At 50.3% G+C, this 13,481-nt stretch overlaps 1 protein-coding gene across 1 annotated transcript; it reads left to right on the top strand.

The window, feature by feature from the left end:
• Positions 1–674: 674 nt before the first annotated feature.
• On the top strand, positions 675–12,878 carry LOC122374856 (mucin-2-like). Its single transcript, XM_043353871.1, has 2 exons — positions 675–1,439; positions 2,589–12,878. Exons 1-2 carry the CDS (start codon positions 1,382–1,384, stop codon positions 12,305–12,307), a joined length of 9,777 nt encoding a protein of 3,258 aa, XP_043209806.1. The 5' UTR covers positions 675–1,381; the 3' UTR covers positions 12,308–12,878.
• The last annotated feature ends 603 nt before the right edge of the window (positions 12,879–13,481 follow it).

The raw sequence follows: 13,481 nt of genomic DNA, 5'->3' as shown, positions 1-13,481 counted from the left end.
TGGTGCCTCTATTTGCAATGAATTCCGACCGACAGATCACATAGTCTTTGAGTTATTACCGGTTTTGTCGAAAAAAGAATACCTACCACGCAGTCTGCTGAGGGCTGAACCCATGATAGGTACGATGGAGAGATATTGAGAGAACTATGTATCTATCACTATCACACGATATTTCATAACCCTTGAGGTGTATTTTTGGCATGAAGGGCTCTATTCATCTTCGTACCATTTTGATAAGTGCGCTGGACTTAACATCAAATGCCTCCGTGAGGCGTGAGTGTGTACTTTTCGCGGTGGGGAGATATGTTTAAACCGCTTGACACTATCTACCTGATAGTCTTTAGACCAAACTGGAGTGAGGTTAAAGGCTTATATGTATGGTGTGTCTGATAGGCTCATTGTCTCTCATTTAAATGTGTCATTGTTTCACTTCGGATTCCATTATCGCATGTCTGACGTGTAGTAGGCGATAATGTCCACTCCCATTCGTCAAATCCGGTATTATTCCCGGCCGATAGTCACTGCCGGGCGGGCGTTTGTTTTGTGCTGTTTGTTCAGGACTCGACACAGCGCGGCTGGTCGCCAGATAAGGCGTGCTCGCTAAGTTCTGAGCGCGACTTACTGCCGATAGACAGCTTCTCGGGAGACACTGATTGCGGGCGCGGCACGTTGCATGTCCCTCCCGCGGCCACTTCTGATAGATGGGTCAGTCACGGACCGCCGGAGGCCACAGTAGACAGTGGACGCTGACCCACGGCTGACCCGCCGTCGACCAGCAGCGTACCCGAGCTAAGGTCAAAGTCAGACGCCCTCAACTGAGGTCAACCGAGGTCACCAAAGTCACCGAGGTCACCGGAAGCCTTCCAAGATCACCGAGGAAGTCGAGTTACCGGAGTCTACTGGGGCCGTGTAAAAGAAACGGCGCTCGGCTCATACTGCGCAGAGGTCACCCCAGACCCGAGCGAGGTCTTCAGAGGTCACCTAAGCCGCCGCCGCTGATCTAAGGTTCCAGCAGCACTACTGGAGAAGTCGCGTGTGCACATCAGCGTCTGTGAGCGGTTGGTTGCCCGATGACGCCCTCTGAGGTCACGTGACACCACAGGAGGGCCCGTGACCAGACAGGGGCTGAGGACGAGGGTTGAGGCGACCTCACACCACCGGCGGTGCAGTGGGAAGGCGAGGAGACGCTGTTAGCTTCTCACATCGGACCTAGAGCTTCCCAGAACGAACCTGAAACTTCTTACAGCGATCCTGGACCTGATCGGAAGATAGTAGCACACCATCTATCCTTCCGTATTGCGGCGACTTTAGCGGCCACCAGGACAGCTTTGTGAGAGGCGGCGGGCCGGCGGCGACCGGTCGCAGCCGGAACACGCTGACCATGGCGGGCCCAGGCTGCCTCCTCGGAGCGGCGCTTCTGGCCGCCCTCATATCCAACGGTGAGTGACGCTCAAATGACAAACACTTAGTTATATTTTTGGCCAACATAAAATACCTCGACATGCAGATATGGGCATTTCTACTATTTACAAAATGTTTAGGATAACAGACCTTATTTGCTACCTTTTGGCTGTACCAATACCAAATTATTTCGATGCTAAGCTTCCCGGAAAGGGGGATGGAAATACGTTAAGGGGTTTTCGCCCTTAGCGTAAAAACGACGGCCATTCGACCTCAATTGCGGCGTCTGCTTGGTTGCCAGTAAAGTCCCAACAACTTTCAAAAGATCCCGTGGACAGTTTTACGGTCGTTTGACTAGACTCAGGTCATCACGTCACATAGACCGATGCATAGTGTAAATTTGAAATAAATCCGCGGGTTTCAGATCAGTACGTCTTTCGAAGTGATAGGCCAGTGACCTGGCCATGCCAGTCTGTGGTCACTGGACAGTGACCATCATAGGTCAGTGACTTTCATTGCCAGGGTATTTTTTTCACAGGAAGATTAAACTTACATGACTGGTTAGTAACCTCCCGAGCCTTCATAGCTTATATGTCTTTTTTTCTAAGATTCACATGACATCAGGTCGGTCGCTGACCTATCATCATTCTAAGTCAATTGATAAACATGGAAACTATTATTCTGGCGCGAGAAAAAAAAAATCAGCATAGTTTCGGCCACCCTCGGCCCAGAGCCATACCTATAGAAACCGATGTGTCCGGCGATGGTGACATAGACCTCTGCAGGGCGGCCAAAGGAGGCCGATTTCTGTGCTATTTAGCCTTTTGGGTAGGGCTTTTTGACCAGTGCTAATAAGAGGTCGGGAATGTAGAATAAAGGTGATCTAACTTCAGCGTCATCAACGATGTGTTTATGCACATTTCCCAGCTTGTTCGATGGATACCTGTTGGACTTAGATTTAAAAGCTTTTGACATAGATCTCGCCCTAGCGATGTCAACATTTATATCAGCAGTTCATAACTCGCCATATCTTGAGACCAGCAGTGTTCGAGGCCTACCTGCCTTAGCTGTACATTTAGGTTCAAATATACTTGGTGAGCGCTAAGCTCGAGCACCCTGTATGGTTTTTGGCTAGTTTTGCCCATGGCCTGATGTGTGACTGAGGAGTTGCGTGCTGTGTCCGGCAGCCTGGGCGGCCACCCTGGAGACGGCGCTGTCCGTCCGCGGAGGGACGTCCACCGACCTGATCGAGCAGATCCAGCAGCAGGTGCAGCTCATGGACGAGCAGCTGGCGGCGCTCAGCGAGGCCCTGACGACCATATCGACAGTGACCACAACAGTCACCGCCGCGCCGACAGAGCCGGTCACCACCGAGCCAACGACCACTGAACCAACAACTACTGAGCCAGCTACTACCGAACCAGCCAGTAATGGAACAACCATCACAGAACCAACCACCACTGAGCAAACCACTACCCAACCAAACACTACTGGAACAACCACGACAGAAACAACCACCACCAAAACAACCACTTCTGGAACAACCAACACAGGACCAACCACCACTGAGCAAACCACTACTGAACCAAACACTTCTGGAACAATCACCACAGAAACAACCACTTCTGGAACAACTCCCACCGAACCAACCACCACCGAAACAACCACTTCTGGACCAACCAGCACAGCACCAACCACCACTTTGCAAACCACCACCGAACCAACCACTTCTGGAACAACCACCACCAAACTAACCACCACCGAAACAACCACTTCTGGAAAAACCAGCACAGGACCAACCAGCACAGAACCAACCAGCACAGAACCAACCACCACAGAGCAAACCACTACCGGAATCACCACCACCGAACTAACCACTTCTGGAACAACCAGCACAGAACCAACCACCACCGAACCAACCACTTCTAGAACAACCAGCACAGAACCAACCACCACCGAAACAACCACTTCTGGAACAATCAGCACAGGATCAACCACCACTGAGCAAACCACTACCCAACCAAACACTACTGGAACAACCACGACAGAAACAACCACCACCAAAACAACCACTTCTGGAACAACCAACACAGGACCAACCACCACTGAGCAAACCACTACCGAACCAAACACTTCTGGAACAACCACCACAGAAATAACCACCACCGAACTAACCACTTCTGAAACAGCCAGCACAGGACCGACCACCACTGAGCAGACCACTACCGAATCAACCACTTCTGGAACAATCAGCACAGGATCAACCACTACTGGAACGACCACCTCAGAAACAACCACTGCCGAACCAACCACTTCTGAAACGGCCAGCACAGGACCAACCACCACTGAGCAAACCACTACCGAATCAACTACTTCCGGAACTACCACCAACGAACCAACCACTTCTGTAACAAGCAGCACAGGACCAACCACCACCGAACCAACCACCACCGAACCAAACACTTCTGGAACAACCACCACTGAACCAACCACCACGGAAACAACCATTTCTGAAACAACCAGCACCACGGGTATAACGACCACCGAGTTAACCACGTCTGGAACAACCACCACTGAACCAACCACCACAGAAACAACCAATTCTGGAACAACCAGCACGGGATCAACCACCACCGAACCAACCACTTCTGGAACAACCAGCACAGGACTAACCACCACTGAGCAAACCACTACCGAACCAAACACTTCTGGAACAACCACCACAGAAATAACCACCACCGAACCAACCACTTCTGAAACGGCCAGCACAGGACCAACCACCACTGAGCAAACCACTACCGAATCAACCACTTCCGGAACTACCACCAACGAACCAACCACTTCTGGAACAACCACCACTGAACCAACCACCACGGAAACAACCATTTCTGAAACAACCAGCACCACGGGTATAACGACCACCGAGTTAACCACGTCTGGAACAACCACCACTGAACCAACCACCACAGAAACAACCAATTCTGGAACAACCAGCACGGGATCAACCACCACCCAACCAACCACTTCTGGAACAACCAGCACAGGACTAACCACCACTGAGCAAACCACTACCCAACCAAACACTACTGGAACAACCACGACAGAAACAACCACCACCAAAACAACCACTTCTGGAACAACCAACACAGGACCAACCACCACTGAGCAAACCACTACCGAACCAAACACTTCTGGAACAACCACCACAGAAATAACCACCACCGAACTAACCACTTCTGAAACAGCCAGCACAGGACCGACCACCACTGAGCAGACCACTACCGAATCAACCACTTCTGGAACAATCAGCACAGGATCAACCACTACTGGAACGACCACCTCAGAAACAACCACTGCCGAACCAACCACTTCTGAAACGGCCAGCACAGGACCAACCACCACTGAGCAAACCACTACCGAATCAACCACTTCCGGAACTACCACCAACGAACCAACCACTTCTGTAACAAGCAGCACAGGACCAACCACCACCGAACCAACCACCACCGAACCAAACACTTCTGGAACAACCACCACTGAACCAACCACCACGGAAACAACCATTTCTGAAACAACCAGCACCACGGGTATAACGACCACCGAGTTAACCACGTCTGGAACAACCACCACTGAACCAACCACCACAAAAACAACCAATTCTGGAACAACCAGCACGGGATCAACCACCACCCAACCAACCACTTCTGGAACAACCAGCACAGGACTAACCACAACTGAGCAAACCACTACCGAACCAAACACTTCTGGAACAACCACCACAGAAATAACCACCACCGAACCAACCACTTCTGAAACGGCCAGCACAGGACCAACCACCACTGAGCAAACCACTACCGAATCAACCACTTCCGGAACTACCACCAACGAACCAACCACTTCTGGAACAACCACCACTGAACCAACCACCACGGAAACAACCATTTCTGAAACAACCAGCACCACGGGTATAACGACCACCGAGTTAACCACGTCTGGAACAACCACCACTGAACCAACCACCACAGAAACAACCAATTCTGGAACAACCAGCACGGGATCAACCACCACCCAACCAACCACTTCTGGAACAACCAGCACAGGACTAACCACCACTGAGCAAACCACTACCCAACCAAACACTACTGGAACAACCACGACAGAAACAACCACCACCAAAACAACCACTTCTGGAACAACCAACACAGGACCAACCACCACTGAGCAAACCACTACCGAACCAAACACTTCTGGAACAACCACCACAGAAATAACCACCACCGAACTAACCACTTCTGAAACAGCCAGCACAGGACCGACCACCACTGAGCAGACCACTACCGAATCAACCACTTCTGGAACAATCAGCACAGGATCAACCACTACTGGAACGACCACCTCAGAAACAACCACTGCCGAACCAACCACTTCTGAAACGGCCAGCACAGGACCAACCACCACTGAGCAAACCACTACCGAATCAACCACTTCCGGAACTACCACCAACGAACCAACCACTTCTGTAACAAGCAGCACAGGACCAACCACCACCGAACCAACCACCACCGAACCAAACACTTCTGGAACAACCACCACTGAACCAACCACCACGGAAACAACCATTTCTGAAACAACCAGCACCACGGGTATAACGACCACCGAGTTAACCACGTCTGGAACAACCACCACTGAACCAACCACCACAGAAACAACCAATTCTGGAACAACCAGCACGGGATCAACCACCACCCAACCAACCACTTCTGGAACAACCAGCACAGGACTAACCACCACTGAGCAAACCACTACCAAACTTACCACTACTGGAACAACCTCCACAGAATCAACCACCACTGAGCAAACCACTACCGAACCAACCACTAGTAGAACAACCAGCACAGGACCAACCACCATCGAACCAGTCACCACCGAAGCAACCACTTCTGGAACTACCGCCACCGAACCGACGACCACCGAACAAACCACCACCGAACCAACCACTTCTGTAGCAACCAGCACGGGACTAACCACCACTGAGCAAACCACTACGGAGCAAACTACTTCCGAACCATTCACTACTGGGACAACATCGACAGAACCAACCACTACTGAGCAAACCACCACCGAACTAACCACTTCTGGAACAACCAGCACAGGACTAACCACCACTGAGCAAACCACTACCGAACCAACCACTACTGGAACAACCACCAAAAAACCAACCACCACTGAGCAAACCACTACCGAATTTACCACTACTGAAACAACCACCGCCAAACCAACCACTTCTGGAACAACCAGCACAGGACCAACTACCACCGAGGAAACCACTGTTGGAACAACCACCACCGAACCAATCACCACTGAGCAAACCACTACCGAGCCAATCACGCCTGAAACAACCACCACCGAGCCAACCACCACCGAAATAACCACCACCGAACTAACCACTTCTGGAACAGCCAGCACAGCACCAACCCCCACCGAGCAAACCACTACCGAACAAGCCACCACTGAGCAAACCACCACCAAACCAATCACTACCGAACAAACCACTTCTGGAACAACTACTACCGAACCAACTACCACCGAACCATCCACCACTGAGCAAACTACTACCGAATCAACCACTTCTGGAACAATCACCTCCGAATTAACCACTTCTGTACCAACCACCAATGAGCAGACCACTAGCGAACCAACCTCTGCTCAGCCAACCACCACCGAGCCAACAACTACAGAGCAACCAACTGCAGAGCCAACAACCACCAAACCAACAACTATTCAACCAACCAGTACAGAAGCAACTACTACTGAACGCACTACTACCGAACAAACCACTACTGAAGCAACCACCACCGAACCAACCACCACCAAACAAACTACCACTGAACTAACAACTACTCGACCAACAACTACCGAACCAACAACTACTGCAGCAGTCACCACCGAACCAACCACCACTGAGGCAACTACTACAGAGCCAGCAACTACCGAGCCAACTACAACTGCAGCAACCACCTCCGAACCAACCACCGCGGAGCCAACTACTACAGAGCTAACAACTACAAAGCCAACAACAACCGAATCAACTACTACCGAACCCACAACAACAGAACCAACAACCACCGAGCGAACAACTACAGAACCAACAACTACCGAACCAACAACAACTGCAGAACCAACAACAACTGCAGAACCAACAACCTCACAGCCAACAACCACTGAACCAACTACTACAGAGCCAACCACTACAGAAGCAACTACCACTGAACCAACTACTACTGCAGCAACCACCAGCGAACCAACCACCACTGAGTCAACAACTACACCGCCAGCAACTACCGAGCTAACAACTACCGAACCAACATCTACAGAACCAACAACTACTCAATCCACAACTACAGAGGCAGCCACAACCGAATCAACCACCACTGAACCAACGACTACAGAACCAACTACCTCCGCACCAACTACTATAGAGCCAACCACTACTGAACCAACAACTACCGAACAAACCACTACAGAACTAACGACTATAAAACCATCTACTACCGCGTCCACCACCACCGAACCACCCACCACTGAGCCAACAACTACAGCGCCAGCAAGCACCGAACTAACAACTACAGCACCAACAACTACTCAAGCAACCACCACCGAGCCAACGACCACTGAACTAACCACCACCGAACCAACCACCACTGAGCCAACAACTACAGCGTCAACAACTACCGAGCAAACAACTAAGGAACCAACAACTACAGAACCATCAACTACTCAACCAAGCACCACCGAACCAAGCACCACTGAACTAACCACTAACGAAGTAACCACCACTGAACCTGCCTCCACTGAACCAACAAGTACAGAACCAACAACTACAGAACAAATAACTACAGAACCAACCACTACAGAAGCAACCACCACCGGACCAACTACCCTTGAACCGACTACTACTGCAGCGACCACCACCGAACCAACCACCACTGAACCAATATCTACAGAACCAACAACCACAGAGCCAACTACCGAACTACCAACTACCGAACCAACTACTACTGCAGCCACTACCAGCGAACCAACCACCACTGAGCCAACAACTACAACGCCAGCAACTACCGTACGAACAACTACAGAACTGACAACTACAGAACAGACTACTACTGCAGCCACCACCACCGAACCAACCACCACTGTGCCATCAACTAGAGCGCCAGCAACTACAGAACAAACAACTACAGAACCAACAACTACAAAAGTAACCACCGCCGAACCAACCACCACTGAACCAATAACTACAGAATCAGTCACTACAAAGCCAACTACTAACGAACCAACAACTACAGAACCAACCACTACTGCAGCAACTACCAGCGAACCAACCACCACTGAACTAACAACTACAGCTCCAACAACTACCGAACCAACAACTACAGAACCAACAACTACACAATCAACAACTACAGAGGCAGCCACCACCGAATCAACCACCACTGAACAGACGACTACAGAACCAACAACCTCCGAACCAACTACTATAGGGCCAACCAGTACCGAACCAACAACTACCGAACCAACCACTACAGAACTAACGACTATAAAACCAACTACTACCGCGTCCACTACCACCGAACCACCCACCACTGAGCCAACAACTACAGCGCCAGCAAGCACCGAAATAACAACTACAGCACCAACAACTACTCAAGCAACCACCACCGAACCAACGACCACTGAACTAACAACCACCGAACCAACCACCACTGAGCCAACAACTGCAGCGTCAACAACTAACGAGCAAACAACTAAGGAACCAACAACTACAGAACCATCAACTACTCAACCAAGCACCACCAAACCAAGCACCACTGAACTAACCACTAACGAAGTAACCACAACTGAACCTGCCTCCACTGAACCAACAAGTACAGAACCAACCACTGCAGAAGCAACCACCACCGGACCAACTACCCTTGAACCGACTACTACTGCAGCGACCACCACCGAACCAACCACCACTGAACCAATATCTACAGAACCAACAACCACACAGCCAACTACCGAACTACCAACTACCGAACCAACTACTACTGCAACCACTACCAGCGAATCAACCACCACTGAGCCAACAACTACAACGCCAGCAACTACCGTACGAACAACTACAGAACTGACAACTACAGAACAGACTACTACTGCAGCCACCACCACCGAACCAACCACCACTGTGCCATCAACTACAGTGCCAGCAACTACAGAACAAACAACTACAGAACCAACAACTACAATAGTAACCACCGCCGAACCAACCACCACCGAACCAATAACTACAGAATCAGTCACTACAGAGCCAACTACTAACGAACCAACAACTACAGAACCAACAACTACTCAATCAAGCACCACCGAACCAACCACTACCGAACTAACCACTACCGAAGCAACCACCACTGAACCAACAACTACAGAACTAACAACTACAGAACCAACAACTACAGAACCAACAACTACAGAACCAACAACTACAGAACCAACAACTACAGAACCAACCACCACCGAACCAACCACCACTGAACCAACAACTACAGAACAAACAACTACTAAACCAATCACCACCGAACTAACTACTACCGAAGCAACCACCACTGAACCCACAACAGAACCAACAACCACCGAACGAACAACTACAGAACCAACAACTACCGAACCAACAACCTCACAGCCAACAACCACTGAACCAACTACTACAGAACCAACCACTACAGAGCCAACAACCTCTGAACCAACTACTGTAGAGCCAGCCACTACCGAACCAACAACGATCGAGCCAACAACTACCGAACAAACCACTACAGAACGAAAAACTACAGCACCAACCACTACAGAAGCAACTACCAATGAACCAATTACTACTGCAGCAACCACCAGCGAACCAACCACCACTGAGTTAGCAACTACACCGCCAGCAACTACCGAGCTAACAACTACCGAACCAACATCTACAGAACCAACAACTACTCAATCCACAACTACAGAGGCAGCCACAACCGAATCAACCACCACTGAACCAACGACTACAGAACCAACTACCTCCGCACCAACTACTATAGAGCCAACCACTACCGAACCAACAACTACCGAACAAACCACTACAGAACTAACGACTATAAAACCAACTACTACCGCGTCCACCACCACCGAACCACCCACCACTGAGCCAACAACTACAGCGCCAGCAAGCACCGAACTAACAACTACAGCACCAACAACTACTCAAGCAACCACCACCGAGCCAACGACCACTGAACTAACCACCACCGAACCAACCACCACTGAGCCAACAACTACAGCGTCAACAACTACCGAGCAAACAACTAAGGAACCAACAACTACAGGACCATCTCAACCAAGCACCACCGAACCAAGTACCACTGAACTAACCACTAACGACGTAACCACCACTGAACCGGCCACCACTGAACCAACAACTACAGAACAAATAACTACAGAACAAATAACTACGGAACCAACCACTACAGAAGCAACCACCACCGAACTAACCACCACTGAACCAACATCTACAAAACCAACAACCACAGAGCCAACTACCGAACTACCGACTACCGAACCAACAACTACCGAACTAACTACTACTGCGGCCACTACCAGCGAACCAACCACAACTGAGCCAACAACTACAACGCCAGCAACTACCGTACCAACAACTACAGAATCAACAACTACTCAACCAACAACTACAGAACCAACAACTACAGAACCAACCACCACCGAACCAACCACCACTGAACCAACAACTACCGAGCAAACAACTAAGGAACCAACAACTAAAGAACCAACAACTACTCAACCAATCACCACCGAACCAACCACCACCGAACTAACTACTACCGAAGCAACCACCACTGAACCAACAACTACAGAACCAACAACTACAAAACCATTAACTTCAAAACCAACAACTACAGAACCAATAACTACGGAACTAACCAGTACAGAGAAGATTATCACTGAAACAACAACTGCTGAACGAAGTACTACTAAAGCAACCACTACGGAGTCAACGATTACTGCGGCAATCACCACAGAGCAAAGTACTTCCGAAGTTACAATTACCAACCCAACAACTGGTCATCCAACCACTGCTGCAAACACCATCCCCAATGTGCAATACAATGGGAACAGTTCAGTTGTCCATAGTCCACTTCTTCTTTACAAAACGTCATCACTATCGTCTGGCAATAGTAGCAATTGTAGTTCTGTACAAGAAGAGCTGCCCACTACTCTGGTGGATGCCACCAACGCTCTGGACCTGGTGGCCGCGCAGGAGTTCACTCCGACTACCCTGGCGGCGCTGCAGGAGAGTAACGACGAGCTCGGTTCGGCGCTGGTCTGTGCCGACAGGGGCCAGCTCAGCCTCACCGGACCCCAAGTTGCCCAGCTCACTGACATGGCCGACAGCGCGCGCACGCACGTGGCGCCGGCCGAGGTCGTCATCGACGACATCCTGGACCCCCGGTCTGGCCTGGCGCTGAGCTCGCCGTTCATGGTGGTGCTGATGACGCTCGGCTGCCTGCTGGTGCTGGGCGCCGTCGTCGCGCTGGCCGTCATCGGCGTGCGCGCCTCGCGCCGGCCGGGAGCGCCGGCGGCCCGGCGGCCGGCGCGCTCCCCGGTGGGTGGCCGGGATAACGCGGCGTTCGGCGACCTGGAGCTGGCCGAGCGGCCGCTGGGCGGCTGGCCGCCGGCCGAGCGGCGCGGCGCCGCCACCTCACGCCCCGTGGCCCGCCGCTGGCTGGAGCCCATAGCCGAGGCGCAGAATTTCCGCGTGCGCCGGTACCCGGCCTTCAGCCAGGGACAGCTGATCCCACGCGCCTACCTGAGCGACTAGTCGACCCAGGTGGGGTCAGCGACCCACGCAATAAGCAGCTGGTATAATAATATAATATATTACAGAATTTGTAGTTTTTTTTTTCATTGATGCTCAATTTTAGAAGTTTTAAGGTTTTGTTTTTCGTGCTAATATGTCAGGCGGATTTATGTTTATATTTGTTGTATCAATGGCAACTATGGCTTACAAGTGAAAAGGCTCACACAGCTGGACACGAGCACATACACATACACATTCACATACGCACACATTCATCTATTCGTGCGCGTATTTTGTGTTTAGTTAGGTACTCCGTTGTTGTATTGTTATGTTATGTAGGCATGGAAATTTTCATTTGGTTTTGCTTTCTCAAAATATCCTAAATTTGTAAATATATTGTTGATGGTGATCAGAAACACAAATGTTTTTTTTTTGCATCCAGCGAGAAATGCATTTTGCAGAAGGAAATGCTAACCGTGTGATTGATTTTTCGATATAATATTGAGAATATGACATGTATTTACAGGTGATGATTGTTAGAGTGTTATAACATGCTTTCCCTCATATTAAATACATTATTAACCCTCACCTGTACTGGCATTTTCCCGGCAATAGCTTGCATGTGTGCGTGTGCGTGCGTGTGTGTTGAGGGAGGGGGGTATCCGCTGCACCCCCAGCTGTTGGATGCTGATCGAGCTGGATCTTCGCGGAAATGATGAGCGTGCTGTCCGTGACGAGCGAAAGCCGATGATACCATACTGTAAGCTCTTAGGTCATCGTTTGACCTCCCAGGTCTGGTCAATGATTTTAAAGTTGGAAAAATTAGGAACCGTTAAAACTCCTCAAACCGCGCCGGGCCGGTGCTCAGCGCCAACCGCGCGTGGCCGGGGGTCTTTCGGAACATCCCCTTACCCGCGCCCCACTGGGGGGCTATTCATAGCCCCCTCCCGTTTTTCTGCAATAACTTCCAAACCGCTTGACGTATCGACGCCAAACTTTCAGTACCTTCGGCTGCATTAATTTGACACCTTGTGTCAACATATGAACTTCGTAGCTACCATACGTCGGCCGAAAAGGACGTCAGAGTGACGTCATTTTAGACCGATTTCGACGCAAAACATTGAACCACGGCAATCGCTCCCAAGAGCTCAGTTTTTAAGCTATGTAGATCCAATATCTTTGCATGGAGGACTCA

Source organism: Amphibalanus amphitrite, unplaced genomic scaffold (assembly GCF_019059575.1).
Source record: "Amphibalanus amphitrite isolate SeventyFive unplaced genomic scaffold, NRLGWU_Aamphi_draft 000040F_arrow, whole genome shotgun sequence".
Lineage (NCBI taxonomy): Eukaryota > Metazoa > Arthropoda > Thecostraca > Balanomorpha > Balanidae > Amphibalanus > Amphibalanus amphitrite.
The sequence above is the reverse complement of the archived record's forward strand: the minus strand, read 5'-3'. Positions and strand labels throughout refer to the sequence as shown.